General features: G+C 37.2%; 1 protein-coding gene across 1 annotated transcript; it reads left to right on the forward strand.

The window, feature by feature from the left end:
- Positions 1-4,574: 4,574 nt before the first annotated feature.
- LOC133655073 (cerebellar degeneration-related protein 2-like) lies at positions 4,575-25,602 on the forward strand. The gene is made up of 6 exons (XM_062054979.1): positions 4,575-4,751; positions 15,682-15,794; positions 20,243-20,391; positions 20,459-20,623; positions 23,071-23,278; positions 23,350-25,602. Exons 1-6 carry the CDS (start codon positions 4,673-4,675, stop codon positions 24,115-24,117), a joined length of 1,482 nt encoding a protein of 493 aa, XP_061910963.1. The 5' UTR covers positions 4,575-4,672; the 3' UTR covers positions 24,118-25,602.
- Positions 25,603-25,609: the final 7 nt, after the last annotated feature.

Here is a 25,609-nt window from a genome sequence, read left to right on the forward strand (position 1 = left end):
GAGAGGCGAGCGTGCTGATTATCAAGCTAAAATTCCCCATAGCACAGTGTACTTAATTGTAATAAACTTTCCACCATTTGTGGCAGTAGTGACAATATCAAACAAACAGAAGAAGTCATTGAGAATATTCTTAAACGCAAACATTTTGTCCAAAGTTTGCACTTGAATTTTAATGACAATGAAGTTTAGAAACATATTCATAAATAATTTAGTTCATTTTAGCACAACATAATTGTATGTGGCAGCATGGTGGAACAGGGGTTAGTGCTCATGCCTCCCAATAAGAAGGTCGTGGGTTTGATCCCCGGGCTCGGAGTCTTTCTGTGTGGAGTTTGCATGTTCTCCCCGTGATAACGTGGGTTCTTCCCACCTCCAAAGACATGCACCTGGGGATAGGTTGATTGGTAACACTAAATGGTCCCTAGTGTGTGAATGTTGTCTATCTGTGTTGGCCCTGCGATGAGGTGGCGACTTGTCCAGGGTGTACCCCGCCTTCCACCCGAATGCAGCTGGGATAGGCTCCAGCCACCCCTGCGACCCCAGAGGGACAAGCGGTAGAAAACGAATGGATACATGGATAATTGTATGTACATTTATTTTTCGTCAGTTATTTGTAAGTGCCTTCTTATGCAGTATATTTGGTTAGTACTTATATTTCTAATCAGCCTGACCTAAGCCTAAGATTTCTGTGTTAAACAGATAATAATCTTTGTGATTAACAGTTTTTTCAATACCGTAATTTGATATGGTTGTGAACTGTAAGTAGGTGAGATATAATTATTGAATACGATTAAATTTAAGAGTTAAATTAATAATTAAGAGATACTATTTGAGTGGGCCCCGGGCCACTCTGTAGTGGAAACATTGGGCTCCGAGGTCAAAAAGGTTAAGAACCCCTGGTTTAAAGGGCCCGGTCATGTGCCCCACCCCGGCCGGCTCTGATTTCTTCCGCCACTGTTGGGGGCTATTAAACCCAAGATGTTTTCAAAGGTCATATTATCAATAGAAGTACACACTATTGTCATCTTCACTGAACTATTTCAATTAATGATTTTAATTGGACTAAGTATTGCATTTTTTCCGTTACCCAGTAATAGTATGAAGGCCTCCAATTGTGAGACACTCAGAAATTATCCTTGTTTACTAGTTTAGTTAAATGCAACAGCCCTTCCTTCTTGTATTGTAAACAAGCTACACTAAACCACTGGAAATGTGGTTAAAATCTGAAATGGGAAAAAGTTAAAGTTAAAAGTTAAAGTACCACTGATAGTCACACACATACTAGGTGCAAGATATAGTCTCTTCAAAATATGGGTTTTATGGAGTGTTTATGATAGTAAACAGCTTACATTTGCACTATAGGATGGCAATTTCTGCATTATTGAACTATATGCATGTATTTATATGACATTCTAAATGAACATTTAAAAAAGAAAGAAACAGCAAAAATGTAACCATTACTTCAAAATGTGTATCATGTCTCGTTAAAATAAGCTAACATAGCAAGTTAACACTGCTCTAACACCGTGCAACTACAATGCACTATTTTTTAAAATGTCATAATAGCATGTAACCTACTATAAACTGACCTTTTTGATATTGCAACTTCAGGACAAGCGCATCACTGGGCTAAAAATATCAATCAATCAATCAATGTTTATTTATATAGCCCTAAATCACAAGTGTCTCAAAGGGCTGTACAAGCCACAACGACATCCTCGGTACAGAGCCCACATACGGGCAAGGAAAACTCACCCCAGATAGGCAATTCGAGTACATTTTCTTTACCTATGCATGCCCTCTAGTGGCCAAAATGATACTAACCATTGAATCAGACACCGATTGTGTATTTTTTTCTACATCTGGACCATAAATCCAGTTTCAGAAACAGACTAGTTGCCAGAATTGTTATCTGCCAGCAAGAACAAATCATTTTGGAGTGTAAAATCCAAAGAGACGTTTGAGCTTTTTTTAAAATGGACTTATACCAGAAAACTGGCCTTTACATATTTAAATTTGAGGATAACCTAAACCATCATAAATCATAAACCGTCATATCAGGCAAATTAATAATAAAGTAAAGAGTTTTTTTCAATTTACTCTAGGCATTATTGCAGTAGCATACTATAACAAATTTAGAATGTGCATTTTTCTGGTAGAAGGTGCATTTTTCTGGGACAACCATATTGCACCAATGTTGGTATGATAATTGTGTGTATGATAAAAACATAAAATGTTGGTAAGGTTAAGTTTTTTGTGATTACATTGCAGCATGTAAGTTGATTACAGACTGTACTATTATGCTACTGTAGTTGTATAGAATACTGTAATAGTTAATAGTGTGCAAAAAAAAGCTAAACAAGCAATTACTCGCAAAGTGAATTTGTATTTTTCAGAATTCAAACCAATATTCACTTAATGACTTAGCAATTCAGTAAATGTGCTGTGGAAATTTGTTGACAGATTTGTTGGGTGCAAAACTTATTTTAGCTCAGTTGGCGGACAGACTATTATCACTAAAGGGTCGATACACAAAGATCAGTCCAATACAGCAAAGGTATCCAAGACAAGATCCAAAAACAGGCAGTGGTAGATATCGAGGCTCAGTAACAGTAAGGCTCAGTAAGCTGGGACGTGACATTAAATACAACAAAGTGGCACAAGTGCTAGGGGATATATTGTATGGGTCTTGTGATGACCCAACATAGGGAACACCTGGGCAGACCATGATTAGGAACACCTAACCAGGCACAGACAAGCAGAGGCCAATCCCAGAGGGTGGAACCACCAGTCAATCAATCAATCAATCAATGTTTATTTATATAGCCCTAAATCACAAGTGTCTCAAAGGGCTGCACAAGCCACAACGACATCCTCGGTACAGAGCCCACATAAGGGCAAGGAAAAACTCACCCCAGTGGGACGTCGATGTGAATGACTATGAGAAACCTTGGAGAGGACCGCAGCAATGGATGTCGAGTGGGTCTGACATAATATTGTGAAAGTCCAGTTCATAGTGGATCCAACATATCAGCGAAAGTCCAGCCCATAGTGGATCCAACATAATAGTGAGAGTCCAGTCCATAGTGGGGCCAGCAGGAAACCATCCCGAGCGGAGACGGGTCAGCAGCGCAGAGATGTCCCCAACCGATGCACAGGCTAGCGGTCCACGTCATGAAAGTCAACGTCAACGGTTGGCTCCTGACTGCCCAGGAACTTCAGGATGATCAGCATGAAAGTCGGACATGACTGAGGCTAGGGTCTATGATAAACCAAGGGCACCCACTGGTGTTCCTTTGGGCCATTACCCCTCGTAGATCACCAAGCACTGTAGAGCCCACTCCCGACATCAAACGACAACAAGATACAGCTCAAAACACCTCAAATATCAATTAATCAAAGTTGTCTTGTATAGCCCTTAATCACAAATATCTCAAAGGACTGCACAAGCCACAACGACATCCCACATCAGGGCAAGAAAAAACTCAACCCAATGAGAACAACGAGAAACCTTGGAAGGGACCGCAGATTTGGGGACACCCCCCCCCCCCCATCCATTTTCTACCGCTTAAGTTTGATCAAACATTTTACGTAATAAAATGTTTTTGTATACATTTGTTTACATTTTTTTTTAAACATTTAAAAATATTTTTTTATGAAAAATTATATAAAAATACATTTAAAATATGTATCAAATATATATATATATATATATATATATATATATATATATATATATATATATATATATATATATATATATACTATATATATATATATATATATATATATATATATATATATATATATATTTGATATGTATCATATATATATATATATATATATATATATATATATATATATATATATATATATATATACTATATATATATATATATATATATATATATATATATATATATATATATTTGATATGTATCAAATATATATATATATATATACTATATATATATATATACATATATATATATATATATATATATATATATATATATATATATATATATATATATATATATATATATATGATACATATTTTAAATGTATTTTTATATAATTTTTCATAAAAAAATATTTTTAAATGTTTAAAAAAAAATGTAAACAAATGTATACAAAAACATTTTATTACGTAAAATGTTTGATCAAACTTAAGCGGTAGAAAATGGATGGATGGATGGATAGTTCAGGGGTGCAGAATACGTTAACAAAATTAGAAAAAACTCTTATTTACATCCTTTTGGCGTTTTTGCCACCGAAGCCTGATAATGTGTCCATCAACTTATACAACAAATACACCAACAATAGAGAAATATGAGCAATTAAACCAAAAACAAATATTTATTTATGACAATAAACGTATAAGAGAAATTGAAACATATCGATCTCCTCCGTATCGATCCAGCTCTGATAGCACCCTTGATTTCGATACTCTCGGCATTTCCATCGGCCCGCCCACCGCTATTGCAACATCTCTGCCACGTCTCTGCCGCGGCGGCGGCTCTCTGGATCGGGATGGGCTGTGGGGGATGAGAGGAAGACGGGGGGGTGTGGGAGGGACTGAGGAAATACCGGAGAGAGGACGGAAGCAGAAATCGTACGGCGCAAACAGACATTGACTTCAGGAGGAGGATCAGACCGGAGTTCTCCACACATGCTGAGCTCAGGGACAATGGATGAATTCGTTACCGAAGAGGAAGAGCCTTGGTACGACCAGCGGGACTTGGAGCAGGGTAAGAACCTCCTTGTTGGCCGCAGCATCCTAGCAGGAAGTGGCTGCAGCCGGCCGGCTCGTCAGCTGCCATTCACATAACAAAGACGGACTGATATGACGTCATGACACAGTTCACTCACTGGATCAAGCATTTTATTTGCACGAATTTATTTTGCGATACTGACGGCTAATTAGCCTGCCATAAAAACTTGCATACCAGGGAAAACATTGTCAATGCAAATGCAGACTGCATTTTGATGCCAAACACAAAATGTCTTATATATATAATTCACTATAAGGCAGTAAAACCCTGTGATTTCTACAGCAAATATATTTAATGATATTATAATATTTTTCAAAATGTTTAATTAAATATAATAGTGAAACAATTTAATAATACATATCATTTATTACTCCTTTATTATAAATAGGCTACAATAATAGCAAATATTAAAATGATCCTTTAATTGAATAAAACCTTGGTTTTTAAATGTTTTTAAGTATTTTAATGAAAGTTTTATTTGTACATAAAAAATGTAGGTTGGTATCAATACAGAATTTGAATCCTAGTTTTCATACACACACACACTCATTATTCGATTCCGATTCTGAAGGTGACGATTTGATTCAGAATTGATCCTCGATTCAAAACAATGTTCGATTGAAAACATGCATTTTCTACCGCTTGTCCCTTTCGGAGGGGCTGGAGGGCTGGAGCCTATCCCAGCTGCACTCAGGCGGAAGGCAGAGTAAACCCTGGACAATATATTATTTGGTATAAGATTATCAATCAATCAAAGTTTGTTTATAAAGCCTTTAATCACAAGTGGCTGCACGAGCCACAACGACATCAGCGCAAGAAAAAACTCAACCCAATGGGATACAATGAGAAACCTTGGAGGGGACCGCAGATTTGGGGACCACCCCCCCTGGGCGACCGGCGCAGTGAGTGTAGTTAATAGTGTGAGAGTCCAGTCCATAGTGGGGACAGCAGGGGATCATCTTGAGTGGAGACAAGTCAGCAGCGCAGAGACGTCCCCAACTGATGCACAGAGGAGTGGTACACCCCGGGTCCCGACTTTGAACAGCTAGCGAATCATCTGTGGTCACCTAATAACCTCTCCACGCAGGAGAGGGGGGCAGAGCAGAAAAGAGACGGCAGATCAACTGGTCTAAAAGGGGGGTCTATTTAAAGGCTAGAGTATACAAATTAGTTTTAAGATGGGACTTAAATGCTTATAGTAAAACCTTTTCAAAACAAGATACAGGGTGTTCTTAAATAAAAGAATACCACACACGCACCTGCGCGCACACACACACACATATATATTATTTTTTAAATATTTACATAGATATTTTGATAATTATGAATCTATTCAGAATCTGAACAAATACGATGAATAATGATTACGGCTTTAATGATAAACCGCGGTAAAATTCACGATGGTTAGTATTATTGTTTCAAATTTGAGTAATCGTAAAATCCTGATTGATTACCACACTTTGATAAGCTCATGGTGATCATACATATTTCCTGGAAAAGCGGCTAGCACACTAATCGCTAGCTATCTTAAATGCTAACATGAATACAAAACACATCAACGTCTTTCCCGATTACAGACGTAGTAACTCAAACCAAACTGAAAAAAATAAACATGCTTAAACACTCAAATAATAAAAATATGGTTCTTAAGAAGCTCAAACAATATTCAATGTTTCTTCGGCCAAATAAATTAAATTATTTGTTTATTTAAAAATTAAACATGGTCAAATGATTTCAGCGTGTGTATAAGTATTTTTTGAGCATATTAAATAATAAAGTGATAATTTTGGTCACAACAACTGTGATATTCTTACTATACATTATACAAAAAAATCATATGGGCAATACTGATGAAATGTATCTCATTAGATTAATGTATAAGAGAACATATTTGACTTTACAAAATGCTGTGTGCTCTAATACTGAAAACACTTTCCTCATCAGTCGTGCCAACTCATCAGAATAATACTCTTCTCAAGGTGAATCAATGCTGAGGCAGAGGTTTTTGCTGTGCCATGCATTAATCTTGCAGACTTTTCTTTTGTGTGTTCACTGCGCAAAAATAAATGCTCATCAGTTGCCAAAAAGTGTGAGATTGGATGAAATGCCTGGTGTCAGAGTGTCCCCTTTAAGCGATGGAGCAAGAAACATGGGCCTCACATATGGTATTGTGCTGTGCTGTGGTCATAATATCGTTTTTCATTTTTTGCAGGATGTTTCCTAAATTAATGGGACTTTGTCAACACAGTCTTTATAACTTTGACAGACATCCATCATGTGTTGATTCCCATAATTAATATAAGGCAATCCGTTTTTTTCAGCGAACACTCCAACTGTTCCCTTTCATGTGTCTAAGAGTGAACAATTTGATATTTAGTTTTTCAGCTTTAGTTAGTTTTATTACTGTACATAGTGGTTTGTTGGACTCTGCCTGCCCTCTTTTGTCGAACAGTCAGTGTCTTGAAGATTTCACAAGCATTTATTAAACAGGTCACAGGTAAATGGTACAGCGTCGGTCTCACTCCTGCAAAAGCATTGACGATTGCGTACGTAAACACCACAAGCGGATGTCTTCCACAAGAGCGAGCTACTGCCAAAAGTAAGCCCCGATGAATAATTCTTCCCTCTCTTTATAGTAAAACATCCATTAAGTCCAGTGGGTCAACGAGTCCGTGGTCAACAAGTGTTCATGAGGGTGAGGGTCATTCCAAGAAAAAATAATTGATGAGGAGGGAGACGCTTGATTGGTTCCATCCATCGATGAGGAGAATTCCTGTCAGAAGTATCTGTAGCTAATTCAAATTATTATCATTTAAAAATATAACTGAGGCTACTTTTTCCTTTTCAGGAATTTGACCTTTGTACCATTTTTTTTAGCTATTGAAGACAGTTTGAACTTGAGGTTACACAGAGTCATCATTCTTTTGCCTTGTACAAGTGATTAGACAACTGGTTACCATACTTTTTTCACCAAGTACCATCTCAGAAAACACTTGGCTCTCCAAGTACCACCCTAATGACCAACATTAAAATACAGTAGCGTAGTAGGCCTAAGTATTCATTGAAAACAAGGTAAGGTTTTAATTAACAAGTATATCTAATATTTTGGCCCTTGTAACATTACACACAGTTTGAACGGTAACACTGTGTTTAAACATAGGAGAATAAAACACTAATCACTTAGTTAAGTGATTCTTTGGCGTACCACTAACCGTCTAGTGGTACGCCAAAGAACAACAGTTTGAGAATCACTGGATTAGACGTACAAAAACACGCATCATGTCTCCAAAACAACAGATTAGTGAAGTGAGAATCAACACTGACACATCGATATCGCCAATACTAGATCTTTATGCTCTAATATCAATTCTCAAATCAAAATATTGGTACTTTTGAGATCATAGTTATTTGAGATCATGTATATCATTAACAGAAACACAGTAAAGTAACTAAATCATGTAGATATTGTCTAAATGAAACAAGATTGGTGGTGGGGACTACTTTTTCTTGTGCCTACTGTAGGTAAGTACGTAATCCACAAGGGCAGCAGCACACTATTCATCCAGCCTGTCATTTGTTTGAAGAAAATGACCGTCAATTTAAATTAGTGACCCAATATTATAAAACAGCAAGTGTATGCACCATTTCATAGTAGGCTATTTTGGAGACACTACATACAGAGTTGAATATAACACATTCAGTGCAGAATAACGGCATCATTTGTATCGCCCAGTGACTTTATAATGTTTAAAGATGATTCCCCAAAAGCTGCAACACTTGAAATACACGACTTTTTAAATTTGACCAGACACATTAGGTATATTTCCACAAAGTATTGGCTCTGTATCACCGATACCAGCCTGAATTTTACTTGGTATTGGATTGGAAAGAAAATCAGGGCATTATATCCTGCCCTCTTCCGGCTTTCAGCACGCAAACAAGGCATTGGCTTTGTGTTCTTTATTCAATATCATTAGTAATTGCGAAAAATATAGACATTATAAAATATATATATATTCTGTTAAACCATAAGTGTTAACATAAACTAGTCGGTAGTGTTCGAGTTATATTTTTTTAATTGGAAAAAAATAATTATAGTGAGAGCTATGACTAATATTTTGACTCTAATGTGGCAACACAGAACTAAGTGCAACTCTTCTATATGAAAATGCTTAAATATACAAATGTTTACAAAACTCGGGAAGGTGTGATTCTGTGGAATTTCTCGTGGCGTTAGATATGACATAGCAGCCCTAAAAGCAGAAAAACAAGGGCGAGTCAAACATGTCATTAGCGTCTTTGTTTGGGCCTATTGTGTTGTTTTCCAGCCTGTACTGGCTGACGTCCAAGAAGCAAATGCTTGGTTGCACCAGCTCAGACTTGACTTAAATGTCATCTCAATACTCTTTTCGTGCTCCATGTACATACTAGTGAGATTGTATGTTGAACAAATTAACTTAACATTATGCTTTGACAGCGATACAATGTTATTTAGTAGGCTTGCACAAAAAATGTACATTCAATTGTCAAATCGATTCACACTTTAAGTCGTTTTTGTTTGACTTAGCTCACAATTTTACTCAAGATCTCATGCTGCAGGGTGGTAAGCATGGCTGCCAACTTCATCCTCACTCTGCCCATTCTCGCTGGCTATCCTTCATCGTCACGTGGCAGATGCGTTCGCATTGATTATTTGATGTGCATGAATTGTATTGTCTAGTGAGTGAGCGTGCCTTTTATCTGACTTGATGGATTAGTTTGAGTCTTTCTATTCATTTCTATTTTGAAAATAGTCTACTTTCAAGTGTCTCCCCAGGAAGAATGGCAGAAAGGCCTTCCAGACAAGGAGTACCGTATTTCCGTATTATAAGCCGCTACTTTTTTCCAAGCTTTGAATTAGGGTTGTCCCGATACCAATATTTTGGTACCAGTACCAAAATTGTATTTCGATACTTTTCGATACTTTAAAATAAAGGAGACCGCAATAAACTGTCATTATTGGCTTTATTTTAACAGATAATATTATGATACATTAAAAATGTGTTTTTTATTGCAGTAAAATTACAATTTGGACATTAAATAACATATAGAACATACTAGACAACTTCTCTTTTAGTAGTAAGTAAGCAAGCAAAGTCTCCTAATTTGGCGTCTGACGTATGCAGTAACATATGTCATTTATCATTCTATTATTTTGTCAAAATTATGTGGGACAAAAGGGTGAAACATGGATGAATGAATCTAGTTACTTTCTGTTTTAATATTCTTATGTATACCTCTGTTGAAATGTAAAAAGCACTTTTTCTTCTGTTGTTTGATACTTTACATTAGTTTTAGGTGATACTACAAATGTTGTTATCAATCCAATACCAACTACTGTAGCTACAGGGTCATACATTGGTCATATTTAAAGTCCTCCTGTGTCAACGGACATATTTCCTGGGTTTATGAACAATGAAATAAATGCCAAAACATTTTGTAATATTAACAATATTGATATAATCATTGTAGTATCGACTTTATATGACTATACTTGGTATCGTTACCATCGATGTCTGTGTAGATCCACACATGGCATTTGTTTACATTCAGGAGCGCTAGCTTGCTGTTAGCGGTTAGCTGTTGTATGTATGATGTACATAAATGTATGTATGATACTTGTCAGAATCATAGTTTATTTGTCACCATGGAGGCAAGGATTAGTGATTTAGAAGTAGCTAAAACACTGCCGACTGCGCATGGACTTTAGCCACTAGCTAACTATGTTTTAGAGCACCGCTTATAGAACGGCGCTTCAGTTTTTATAGCTTTAACACTATTGTTAGTTTTTTATGATGAAATATGTTAATTCTACCTCTTCTATTTCCACACTAACGATGTGACGACGGTGCGCCGTCATGCTGGTAAAAAAAACCCAAACCCTTTATTTTTCAGAGACTGTATCGCGCCTTTTTGAATTCATTAGGACCGCGGTACTAGTACAGGTATACCGTACAACCCTACTTTGAGAACCTGCGCTTTAGAAAAAAGGTGCTGCTAATCTATGGATTTTTCTTCGCTAACGGCTAAATTATGGAATAGATTAAGCAAAGAAATCAAACAAAGTACTAAAATGACCCACTTAAAGAATCTGTTCATAATCTAAGTGTTTACAAAGTACAAGTAAGAAGAATCCTGATAGACATCTTGAACCTTATTAAAAAAAGGGGAACATCTTATTTATCTCATAAAGGATGAATTAAGACATCAATCTTTTCTGTTTTGTTTGATCTGCCGTTTTACTGCCGTGTCACAGACACCGTTTGGAAACAATTTAGGTATGTCAATAAACGTTTACAAAATCTTTCTATGTAAATATCTGAACGTACCCTTTTATATCTGCGGCCTATAGTCCGGTGCGGCTAATATATGAAAACCTATTTTTTTATTCTTAAATTTAGTAGGTGCGGCTTATAGTCTGGAAAGTACCGTATTTTTCAGACTATAAGTCGCAGTTTTTTTCATAGTTTGGCCGGGGGTGCGACTTATACTCAGGAGCGACTTATGTGTGAAATTATTAACACATTACCGTAAAATATCAAATAATATTATTTAGCTCATTCACGTAAGAGACTAGACGTATAAGATTTCATGGGATTTAGCGATCAGGAGTGACAGATTGTTTGGTAAACGTACAGCATGTTCTATATGTTATAGTTATTTGAATGACTCTTACCATAATATGTTACATTAACATACCAGGCACGTTCTCAGTTGGTTATTTATGCGTCATATAACGTACACATACTTATTTAGTTGTTCACTATTCTTTATTTATTTAAAATTGCCTTTCAAATGTCTATTCTTGGTGTTGGGTTTTATCAAATAAATTTCCTCAAAAAATGCGACTTATATATGTTTTTTTCCTTCTTTATTATGCATTTTCGGCAGGTGCGACTTATACTCCGGTGCGACTTATACTCCGAAAAATACGGTATGATAGTTTAATAATAACAATAATACTGTGCTTTAAAACATAAACACATGTTGTGAGTGTGTGTGAAAAAATCAAGACAGAAAATCGTGATTCACATGTTTTCATACCTGTGCAGCCCTATTAAGTATTGCAGCAGTAATTCCAAATGAACATCTGCCACACAAGATACATGTGCAGTAAATAATCGAGTGGGCCCTTAGGTGAAAGCCACAAAAAACTATTTTGAGATAAGGCAGTCTGCACCAGTTATCAATTCTACACGCAGTCTTAGTAGATCACCCACTAATACTACACTCAATATTATAGTTTGCACATACTGTTTTGCGGGTGGTATTTGGATCTTAGTAGATACAAGACCTATATGACCAGAAGCTATATTCTAAAAAAGACAACTTATTCAAAACAATAAGAACATGCAGGAATAGAACGCTTCATGCGTAATAGGATTATGTCTGTCTTTTGTCTCCCTTGTGTTAAGCTCCAGGCCTGTCTGGAACAAACAGACAGTATTGATTGCAATGTTTTGTAACACAATTATTTGTATTGATTAGTTTGCCTTTTCTCTTGCCGCTTATGCTTTCAGCTGCTTTTCTCTGGTATCTAATGAAGACTTGATATCTGAATGCGGATGTTAATGATGTTTTTGTTGCTTGGTTTTTATGGTGCTCCCTTGATTGACTTTGGCTTCATAATAGAGCTATTGTTGGTTCAGCCTGGCTTTAAAACTGCTAAAGCTTTGTAAAAGTTGCCTAAAATTGCTATTGTAATAAATATTGTGCTGTGTGTGAATGCCGACAAATGCTATAACTTCACTAAAAGGCCAGCGAAATAAATGAACTGATCTCTATAATGATGTTTAATACATCATAGTATATCATAGGAATTCATAGATATACCCCCTTAAAGGGGAACTGCACTTTTTTTTTTAGGATTTTGCCTATTGTCCACAACCATTCCGGCAGACAAAAACACTTTTTTTTTTTTTTTTTAAGGTTCTAAAGATGATTAAAAAAAACACATGCAAAACGTGACTAATAGGAGTCACCGTTGTAGCCTTCAAAACTCTCTAAAACAACTTCAAAACCCTCCATCAACATTTTATGTACAGTCTGTATATAATGTAGTAACAGACATGTTCATAACAATATGTAATATGTACAATATTTACAGTATTTTGGTTATTTCAATCATTACCGGAACTTCTGTTCTCTGCGTATTTATTTCCGTTTCCATAGCAGCGCACTTCCGACTTCCGGCAACAAATGTGTGTTTCTACTTCCGGAAACAAACGTGAGTGTGATCTAATCATGACAGACTTCGTAACAGACAACAAAGATGACTATTTTTGGACAAATGAGGATGCACAACCTTATATTTTTGAACCTGAATATACAGAGGATGAAATGCTGATTCTAGAAGCGAGCACAAAAAGAGGGTGAAACGTTGGAGCAGACTGAAGCCGATAGATTGAGGTTGGCGTGACTTTGACGCTGTAAATGTGGAGTTTGAATCCAAGCTATGTGGACGTATATGGCGTACTTACCCAAAATCAACTTGAAAAAACTTCCCCAGCCAGCTGGACCATGTCCATCCAGTGAGTCACTATATATTTATTATGACATGCAGCACTTCATGCATGTTGTTATAACTAACTACATTCACTGTTGAGCTAGTTGTGTGCAAACAAAACATGAAATGTAGGCTAATACTTTACACATACTGTAATATGATTGTCCAGGTTTTTCAGTCAGTACAGATTGGGGTCCATATCTCATTGTGTTGTGCATTACAAACTCAACAGCTATCCAGCTGCTGATGCAAAAGCGAGCTTATCACTTGCCATAGCCAGCTCACGGCTAATGCTTTAGCATGTTGCCCCAAGACGATGTCTTGCTACGCTAGAAAAATAGTTTCTCAGTGTTTTCTCTTAAAATAACAATGTCGCTACAGTTTGGTTATTATACAGGTAACGGAACGTAAATTAAGTATTGTTTGCTATTTTTCGATGCATTTTTAAAGTGATTTATAGGCAGAGTGGATTGCTCCCACTAGCTGCATTGCCAGCCACTAAGAACGAGTCGATTTTTACGAATTAGAGTGCAAAAAATATTTTGTCTTCTTGTCTCTCATTAGGATTGTAAACGATAGGCAAAATTAAAAAAAAGGGCAGTTGCCCTTTAAGAAATAGTATTTTCAGTCTCCAATAGGAATGAGCATTCTGTTGAATCAATGATTGATCAATTACTTGGGAAAGTGAGGCAAAATTGAATGAACTACTTGGCTAAAACCAGCAGGGGAGCTGTTGTTTTAACTTGTCTGTCTAAGGAAGAACATCATAATATTAGCTATGGCAGTAATTATCACATTTTATGGATATGAAATTTCCAAAAGTTACATTACATTATAATATATTTTATTATAGTATGGTATAGTATACTATAGTATAGTATATCATGTGGTATTATATTAAATTATATTATATACTATCATTTTATATTATATTATATTGTGTAATATAATTTTATGCTTAGGGCCACGGCCACCACTCACTATATATTTTGCGCTGTCCGTATGGCCCTGCGATTCCTAGAGCCCCGTTTTGCGTGAAGAAGCATATGTCCAATGTATATTAATGAATGACAGGGCCCTTGATATGCAATTTTACTGCAAAATATACCTTGGCCCTTCCTGCTCTGTCACTGATAAGAATATAACATTTATTTTAAAATTGGCAAATTTCCCGAAACTCTCTGTCCCCTGTGGCACGCAGCGTCACCTGCTGGTTTGATCCCTGGTTGGAGTTATTATTATGCACGACAAGAATACGTTTTTCAAACATTTCTTTCAAATGAATTTATTTTAGTACAAAAGTTTTAAAAAAATTGTGTATTTGACAGCTGCCTGGCACGTTTGGAAAATAGTGTTAGCTTTATGAAGATGCCTGTTTCTCTTATAAAACTTAAGTAGATTAGGCTTCATAAGTTTTGTGTGTAAGGCTGTCAAACGATTAACATTTTTAATCGGGATTTTTTTCTTAGTTAGTTAGTTAGTTAAAATTATTCCACGGATAGATATAATTTTTCATCACTGATAAGTGTATTCTAGACAGATAATTTTCAAGTTTTTAATACCATGACTGGGCAATCAGTTTGCTTTAGTGAAATATTTTTTTAGACATAATGCTTTTTTAAATAGCCCAACACAAAATGGACAAAAATACGCTTTTAATGACAAAATCAAATGTACCTGCTGTGCGTTAATGTCTTGCCAGATTTTGTAGGATTGAAGAATTTGGATTCCTACATTAGGAGCGCTTGCATTCAGAGGAAGGGCCTCACTTCCATGTTTATATACCATTTTCGCACATTAGTAACATAAAATGTGGATCGTTAAAATCCTGGTTTGATTGTCAAAGCTGTTTGGTAATGTAATCTGTGATATTTCTACCTGAATAAATGATTTTGATATTCTGTACATTACATTTTGTACAAGTTAATGGTATTTATATCTCTGCTTGACAATGTTTTAACCTTCTATTTATTAAAAAAAGTGTGTCATTTAGCCTGCTAAACATTCTGTGTACCCCGCCTTTCGCCTGAATGCAGCTGGGATAGGCTCCGGCCACCCCTGCTATACCGAGAGGGACAAGCGGTAGGAAATAGTCGGCTAGATGGACAAGGTGAATCAGATTAAACTGCAGCAATTTAAAGTTGCTCAACCGATGCATTCATATGTCCCATGCGCATGTTCTCGGTTAGATGCAAGCCAATTAATCTTCCCATACCTAATGCTGACCAATCGTTCAATGATCGTTCTCACCTTGCCCTTCTTTCTATCCCCATTCATTCCTTGCTTGTGCTCATTAGTGCTCCTTCTCTGCTCTGTGTGTACATGATGCATTCATGACTCCTTAATCCTTCTCCTGCGTAGACCTCCACCTGGCTGCAGAGCTTGGAAAGACTTTGCTGGAAAGGAACAAGGAGCTGGAGGACTCCCTGCAGCAGATGTACATCACTAATGAAGAACAAGTGCAAGAAATTGAGGTAGGAGAGGTAGTCATAGCATGGTGCCTTATCATGAGGCTGTTTTATTAGATTTTTTTCCAAAAATATTTTTTATATGAATTATATTTATATAGTGCTTTTTTCTCTAAAAACTTAAAGCTCTTATGATCCGTTGCCCGGATCATGTTTTGTTCGGTTAGTTTGACTACCTCAGTTCTGTTTTCAGCATCCCTGTTATGATGTTTATTCCTACGATTCCAGAGCTAAGCTTTGCTTTTTGTTTGCCTGTTTTCATGCTAAGCTTTCACAAGAGCTATTTCCTTAGCTTAGCTTTTCGTGCGATCGGCACGGTAGTCTTTTTGTAATTTTGCATGTTTCATAGACAATAAATCATTGACTCACATGCAACTTGGCTCCGGAGCTTCCTGCTGCATTTTGGGAGAACGACCCGCGCGTAACCATGCGACCACGTCGTTACAAAAGCGCTTTACATAGTGAAACCCATTATCTACATCTTTAAGCTACATTTAAACCAGTGTGGGTGGCACTGGGAGCAGGTGGGCAAAGTGTCTTGCTCAAGGACACAACGGCAGTGACGAGGATGGCGGAACCGGGGATCGAACTTGGAACCCTAAGTTGCTGGCACAGCCACTCTACCAACCGAGCCAAGCCACGCCCCAATTTATATATAACACAGAAGCACTTGGCAACACAAAGTTTCACCTCCTAAACTTGAAAAATCTGCATGGGGTCAAATAAAAATTTCCAATAACTGTCCCGTTTAAATATTCCCAACATTAATGCACAGGGTATTTCAGACTTGAAATATATTTTTATTTGAAACAAATTTCCCCAGGTGACACCACAAAGTGACAAGTCCTGTTGATTTATTTCTGAAGGGACGACAGTTTTCTCTTTCTGATGTAAAATTCCGAGGTCTTTCACGCACCCAAAGTTGGTTTGTCCAACTTGGCATTCCGAAATGTTTGCCCTGTATAAAATTGACTGAGATACAGGACACGTTTGGCAGCTTGCTCAAATCTCGTTTATTAGATGTGCTCATATGGACCCTCATATGCAGGGGTCCCCAAACTACGGGCCGCGGGCCGGATACGGCCCCCCAGCGTCAAAATCCGGCCCGCGGGAAGTCCCAAGTTAAAAAATAAAAAATAAAAAATGTATTTTTTTATTATTTATTTATTTTTAATTTAATTTGTCCTTTCTAGTCCATTTTCTACCGTCTGCTAGCCAATCAGGCAAATCATATTGTCTAAAAATGCATCTTACCATCGATAACGTGACATGCAGCAAGTGCGCTCTTTAAGTCAATTAGTGCGCGAGGAATATATATGTATATGTATGAATACATGTATATATATATATAGCAGAGGTGGGACCAAGTCATTGCTTTGCAAGTCACAAGTAAGTCTCAAGTCTTTGCCCTCAAGTCTCGAGTCAAGTCCCGAGTCAAGACAGGCAAGTCCAGAGTCAAGTCCAAAGTCAAGACTAGAAAGTCTCAAGTCAAGTCCCAAGTCCTGCATATTGAGTTTCGAGTCCTTTCAAGTCCTTTTAACCACAGACTAATATTTTTACACATATTGTGTATGCTTTTAAAACGCTGTATTTATTTATTAAAACAAGTGCATTTGAAATTGCAGGAAAAAAAATAGTGCTGACATTGCAATTCATAATAGCACTATTAACCAGTCATTTTAATAGTTTAAACAATTTTAAACATTTAACTCATTCCTTTACAGAATAAACACATTTGCAAAAACAAACATTAACATACTATTGGTTGTATTTTATGAAAATAACATTACCACAAAGTTGAGAAGGAGCAAAGATCTTCAATATTTGTATGTGAGAATCACAAAGAAATCTTCTGGGGGAGGATGACGCCCCTACAGGGGTTTGGTTTACAAACTTTCAGCCCCACCTAAAACAAAATTCACCAGCCGCCACTGATTATGATGCATTCTCATTTTAGGCAAAGTATAAGACAATACTTTCTTAACAGTATAATTGTAACCAGGAATAAGTCTTCAAGTAACAATATTCAAATACTAACATTGTTGGGTAAGACAGCATTTGGTTTTATTCTGAATCCAGTGAGACAGATTGGTGGTTTTAGCTGATATAAAGACTTTCAGGTGTTTATATATGTTTAAGTATTTGGCAGACGCTTTTATCCAAAGCGACATACATAAAAAATAGATATAAAAACAATCACTGTAAACATTATCATTTAAGGGAAGAATGTAATACAAAATATCAATACAAAGTGTCAAAACAGAATAAACTCTCTGCTGCTGCAGCAACAGAGTTACAGTCTATAGATATATAGATATCTAATGTATTCATACATTGTTTATGTAGGATATACGCATGTATATATAATCTAATCATATTGTTTCTTCAACTTAAAAATAGCTGACCGTTTTTTTCCCTCTTCTCTGGGATTATATTCCCAGTTTTGATCTCGGACGTCTGGTCATTTATAGCGTATAAGAATATTATATCACTGTTAAGCAAACTATGAATAATAAAAACGCCAAAACATGTGTCCTTTATCATAGCTACACGTATGACAAAAAAACGCGTGAAAATCAGTGGTATTCAGTGAGGTAAAATGAATTAAATTTGCTGACAGTTCATTGCTCCTGCCAAATGAATTGCACTGAGTGGAGCCGATCACCACTCCAAGATGGCGGCCCCGCGTCTCGTCTGCGCCTGTAGGCAGTAGCGCTCAATGCTGCGTACCCTTATAAGATGTCTATGGTTATAACGTTAGCAGTGAGTTTACAGCCTCACTGATTTAACTACACAGCAAATAAAAGTCATGTTACTTAGCCAATAAACGTTATCTTACATTCAAAACTTACCCTTCTTTGTGCAACTTCAAATGTCGAACGAAGTTGGAAGTTGTTGCGTCTCCGTCTGTAATATTCGAACTGCGTGATTTGCATACGGCAATTCGTTTTTTGTTGACCAAGTCGTAGTTTTTATACCCGAACGAAACCAACTTTGGCATAATTGTTTCTCACTGCCGCATTGTTTGACAACTCATGTTCGGTGGTTGTCCTGCAATTGGATTGGATGAGAGCTGTGGGATGAAAACAACGTAGATTTAATTTGATTGGCTGTTGTACTGACAGCACACCAGCTGACAAGCAGCACACACGCTGATAGACACAGACGTATAAAATGAAAGATACGGAGCGCTCCCAAATAACTTTTTAAGGTTTGGGTTTTGGGGAAAGTAGCAAGTCATGTCAAGTCAAAAGGCTCAAGTCCAAGTGAAGTCACAAGTCATTGATGTTAAAGTCTAAGTCGAGTTGCAAGTCTCTTTACATTTTGTCAAGTCGAGTCTAAAGTCATGAAATTCATGACTCGAGTCTGACTCGAGTCCAAGTCATGTGACTCGAGTCCACACCTCTGATATATAGGTCTATATACATACATATATATATATATATATATATATATATATATATATATATATATATATATATATATATATATATATATATATATATATATATATATATATATATATATATATATATATAGACCCATGTACATATATACACATATATACATATATACACACACACACACACACACACACACACACACACACACACACACATTTACATATAATATATATATATATATATATATATATATATATATATATATATATATATATATATATACACACATATATATGTATATATATATATATATATATATATATATATATATATATATATATATACACACATATATATGTATATATATATATATATATATATATATATATATATATATATACTATATATATATATATATATATATATATATATATATATATATATATATATATATATATATATATATATATATATATACTGTATATATATACACACACACATATATATATATATATATATATATATATATATATATATATATATATATATATATATATATATATATATATATATATATATATATATATATATATATATATATATATATATATATATATATATATATATATATATATAGCGCGGTCCCCAGCCAAATTGTTTTACCCCAATGGGGCCCCGGAGTCAAAAAGTTTGGGGACCCCTGCTCATATGGATCAATTCCACCAATAAAACTTATTTTTTAAGGTGGCGAGCCTTTGGAACAGGGTCCAACTAATTCCGGTACAGTCCTTGGATTTTTTTGTTAATTTTTCTTGAATCCAGAGAAAGCAACAGAGGCTTTCTCTCACAATACCACTGGTTGAGTACAGCCATGTAAACAAAAACTTTGCCCAGCAAAAATGGCTACCCAGCCCCCACAATTAATTGTGAAATCAAATGCCCTTTCAAGCCCTATAGCGAAGGGAAAAGTCTGGTACGCTGGTCCTTAGCTTTCTGGAAATGTGGCCCCCTCCCTGCCTTTTATTGTAGTCTATGTTGTATATCACACAGTACCTGTCAAAGCAGTTAGAGGTCCTTCGGGACATGAACGAGCAGCATGCCAAAGTGTACGAGCAGCTGGACGGTACTGCAAGACAGCTCGAACGCACCAACCAAACACTCGTGATCAACAGCAAGGACTCCCAGCAAAAGATAGAAAGGTAAAGCATCAACTCTCGTTCAATTTCTTTGTCATTCTCCTTTTATCGAGAGTCTTTTTTTCATCAGGTTAACAGGGACCATTGAGACTTTGCAGAATCAGGTGGAGTCCCTTTCAGGACAGGTGGACCAGCTTCGCTCCATGGAAAAACTCAGAGTCAAGAGGGAGAAGAGGGAACGACGCAAGACCATCCACTCCTTTCCTTGTCTGAGGGAACTTTGCACAGCACCCAGGTATGGTTGTCTGGTGAGGAGGGAATAAAGGAAAGGAACACAAGCATTTGTCTATGAAAGCAATCAGTCATCATCCAAAAAACAATGCTCAGGTCCTGAGTCTTGCCTATAGTGAAACTGTGGATAGTTGGACTGACACAAACAGATTTGTTTACAAAGCTTTGTAGGTGATTGAAGCATGGGCTGGAAAGCAGAAATACATTTTTGTGGCAATACAGGAATGTATTTCCATTTTCCACAAACAAGAATAATATTCTAATATGCACCATGAACCACAAAGTAATCTGCTAGCTACCTATGGACCAACAAAATCCACAAATAGGGCGTAGAAGTAAGCCAAATGTAGAATCCACATTCTTCGTTCAAAGTTCAAATTATTTGCCCTCATTTCTAGTACCTGTTAAAAAAAATAGTAAGCTCATTTAAAAAAATGTACAGTAGATCCCACTTATTCGCGGTTCTGCATTCACTCTCTCGCATATTAACCAATATCAAATTGTAAATAATGAGGTTTTTTTTTTTAAAGTAACTAAAATGGAAGGGGATTTTATGGCGTTACCTACAGGGGGCAAAGAGTGCTACAGCCTTGACTGCAGTAGGCGGGGTTAGGTTTTGAGTCAATTCACTCAACATTTTCCAGCAGGAAGGTACTTTGACAAGACACAATGTTGTATAATTGCACATTTCAAATATAATACAGAATGTAATTGCTTCTTAAATATGATCTATGATGATTTCAACCTACATTTAAAACACTTCCTTGCGGTCTAGACTATATGTACTGGATATGCTTTGGTGTATATTTTAACGACAGTACAATCCCTTGACAAAAATAGGGAATCACGAGATTTGAAGTATGTTCATTCAGTTTAATAAATTTTGTAGAGGAAAAGCAGATGACAGTAGTGATGTACTGTAGTTATTTGAGATACTACATGTAATTAAAAGTGTAAAGTAACTAAATCATTGCGATCTTGTCTAAATCAGTGTTTCTAAACCATGGGGCCCCCTAAAAAAATCTGTTTCTCAGCAGTGGTCCGTATGGGCTGCAGCAATACTCATTTGTAATACACTTTCCCACCACTAGTGGCAGTAATGACAATCTCAAACCAGAGCCGTCTATAGAGAGAGTATGGACAACTCAGTTTCCAAAGTTGGTCCCAAACATTGCACCCTGTAGTCACGTGAGGAGCTTTTGACCAACCACAGAGAATATGGCCAGACAATCTCTTATATGATTGGTCAAAAGCCCCTCACGTGACTACAAGGCACCTTGTTTGGGAACAACTCTGAAACCGAGTTGTCCATACCATAGGCGCTGATCTACATTTCTGCCAGTGGGTGCTCGGTGTGTGTGTGTTTAAAAAAAAAAAAATAGACGTTCGGCGAAGTTAATATCCCATATGATTTGTGGCTTTTTTATTTTGTAAAACGGACCAAACTCGCCACAAAATTAACTACAACAAGATTGATTTTTCAGAAATTATTTTAAAGATTGAAAGTTGCCATCAATCCCACGTGTGTGCTCGGCATTGTCCGTGGGTGCTCGGGCCCTGAAGCACCCACGGGATTGGCGCCTATGGTCCATACATCTAGTCTGCACTTTGTCTGTGTTATTATTATTATTATTGGCTTTTATCTAGTTTGCACTTTGTCTGTGTTATTACTATTATCATTATTATCAACTCATTCTATTTGTTATTTTTCTATTTTAATGATGTTGGATCTGTGTTGTTGTTGTTGTTGGGGACAAGTGTTGTAAATTAGCTTTGGCTACAAACACTGTGATGCATGCATCGGATAACTGTTTCAGATGTCTATGTTTTTGTATCTGTCCCTATTTCAAATAAACCTCTATAATAATAATACTGTCTTTATACATGGTTTAGTCTCAAACAAAGAGAAGAAGGCCCTCAATTTGGTAATTGAGGGCGACATTTCACCATGTTATGATGGTAGTAACATTAAGCTCATAGATCAAAAAAAAAAAAAAAGTCATGAGCTAAAGTCATGGAAAAAAGTTTAGGTGCAAAAATTATGAATATAGTGGTGAAGCAGCAGCACTTAAAATACACAATTTTTTAAGTTTTACCAGGCACATTAGGTGTATCGCTGGCATTGCATATCACTAGATAATAGACATGACACAGAACTATAGTCATTTTAAATGGCAACTTTCTGGCTTTAAGAAACACTAAAACGAATTAAGAATATACATAGTGGTAGTCAGTTAGAGTTTCATTTTTAGATCCATCAGAGTCAAAATATTATGGAATCACTTAAGAAAAAATGTATGGAATCATGAAAAACAAGCCACTACACACCACTAATACTTTGTTGCACCACCTCTGGCTATTTAACATCTTGCAGTCTTTGAGGCACGGACTTTAATCCTGCTTCAACTTTGTCCGATTGCTGTTGTTTAATTTGTAACATGTCTGTAAAAGGTACGAGGACGAGTTTGTGGTGGGCAGGGCTGAAAGCTTCTCTGTGGAGGCGAAGCGTCAGCCATTTGAAGAGGAGAACCAGCACCTTAGGGAGGCGGTGTCAGCTCTACGAGCAGCCATCCGGTCCGAGAAGGGGCGTCGAGAGGGTGTGGAGAAGGAGTGCAACCTGCTCCTTGCAGATTTCTCGCGTCTGCAAACACGTGTGCAGGTGACTGATGAACGCTATTGCTAATGTCGTTCATAAATGCAACATTTCAGTGTGATTGTTTTTCCCCCCAGGATGCTGAGAGCTGTCAGGCCAGGGTGAGAGAGTTGGAGGTGGAGCTGCAGGAGCTGCAGCAGCTACGCCGCGGCAGAACTTTCCTCCTCGGAAACGAAGATGACGGCGTCACCCTCACCCAGACCGTGCTCAATAACACCCCGGAGACCGACACTTTCCTGGAGGGAGAGGTTGCGGAGACAGGAGGAGGCGTGAGGGAGGCGTCGGAGGGTGGAGGCGGCGTGGGCGGGGAAGCTCTCCCCGAGTCCAACCCTGTGAGGAAAAGCTGCAGTGACACCGCACTCAACGCCATCGTTGCCCGGGATGCATCTGGCCGCAGGAGAGGCAGCTACGCTCTTCACGCCAACAGCGTGAGAAAGAGAGGCATGTCCATCCTCAGGGAGGTGGATGAGCAGTATCACGCTTTATTGGAGAAATACGAGGAGCTGCTGGGAAAATGCCGCCGCCACGAGGAGAGCCTCTGTCACGCCGGCGTCCAGACTTCCCGACCGGTCTCCCGAGACCCTTCCATGAAGGACTGCGCCGTGGGTCACACCCCTGCCCCTCCCCCAACCCCCACCCAGTCACCATCGACGCCGGAGGCCATTGAGATGATCGGCAAGCAAGTGGAGGCGGTGGATAAGCGCCTGGGACAGAACACTCCAGAGTACAAGGCTCTCTTCAAGGAGATATTCTCCCGTATCCAGAAGACCAAGATGGACATTAAAGCTACCAAAGCCGCTAAACCCAGTAAATCCAGCAAATCAGGCAAATCTAGTAAGCAGTGATGCGTCTCTAGAGGACATTAGGTACAATGTCAGTGTTCCGCGCAGTGCAACATTTGTCGCCAAGCAGCCAACTCAAGTGCAGTACAGAAAATGCCAAGTAGAGTCTTACACGGAAATATGAGTAGCATGTATTAGCAGTACAAAAATAAAACAAATCTGCATAGTTTCGTCTTAAATGGCATTTAGTGTTCAGTGTGCAGAAATATGCTACATCAGAGGTTTTCAACTTTGTTTCACAAAGTACCACCTCAGAAAAAAGTACCAAGTACCACAATAATCACCAACATTAAAATACAGTGGCGTAGTAGCCCTAAGTATTCATTAAAAACAAGGCAGAAGTTTTATTTAACAGGTATATTTAATATTTTTGGCTCTGTAACATTACACACAGTATGAACAGTAAGAGTGGCTCTGTTTACACTGCAGGCCAAAGTGGCCCAAATCAGATTTTTTGTAAATCTGATTTTTTTTCCAGCTGACTGTTCACACTGCAAGTAAAATGTGATCTTCATCAGACTCCAGTGTAAACGTGCAAAGGCCCCAACGTGGCTCGTGTGTGGCCTCGACGTCACTTGCATACACACTCGATAAAGTAAAAAAACAAGGAAGTTGACAAGATTCCGTAAATGAACAAGGAAGTCACAACGAGTACTACAAAATAAAATAAAAGTCGCCACCGTACATATTTGGGCTTTGCATCTGTGGGCACGACTCAATTCCTGGGGGAACGATTCGATTCTCGATTGTAAATCAATACTTTTTCAATAACATTGGGTGCCAGTTCTAGATTGACTACATTCCTCTATAAAATAGATAAACAGCTCTGATAAATTTCGATTTATTAAACTGATTTATTTAATACAATTCTACCCAAAGTTTTACTAAATTGGCTGGACAGGACAGATTTTAGGGTGAAACAAACAAACATATGTACACTGTAAAAAAAAATTCTGTAAAAAAACGGTCATCTACTGGCAGCTACGGCTGCCAAACGAAAACCATAAAATTAAAGTAACACATTGTAAACCAAATAATGATCAAAAACATTATATTTACAGAAATTTTCATGAAACATTTTGCGGAAAAATATCGTAATTTTGCAGATTTTTACTAAATTATTAAGATCAACCACCTTTAATAAAATGACGATGCAAACAGTTCTGCAGAAAAATACCTTTATTGTACAGAGTTTTTCCAAATTATTACAATCAAACACCTTTAATGAAGTGACAATGCTGGCAGTTCCACAGAAAAATACCATTATTTTACAGATTTTTTCTGAATTGTTAACATCAACCACATTTAATAAAGTGACGATGCAAACAGTTCTGCAGAAAAATACCTTTATTCTACAGCATGGGTGTCAAACTGTGGCCCGCCGTGTAATTTCACTTGGCCCTTGAGGCAATATCAAATTAGCACTAAAGCTGGGCCGGCCAGCCAGCCCAGTCAGCCCAGTCACATAACATGTGCAGCTTCTGCACACACACAC

This window comes from Entelurus aequoreus, linkage group LG08, assembly GCF_033978785.1.
Source record: "Entelurus aequoreus isolate RoL-2023_Sb linkage group LG08, RoL_Eaeq_v1.1, whole genome shotgun sequence".
Taxonomy (NCBI): Eukaryota; Metazoa; Chordata; class Actinopteri; order Syngnathiformes; family Syngnathidae; genus Entelurus; species Entelurus aequoreus.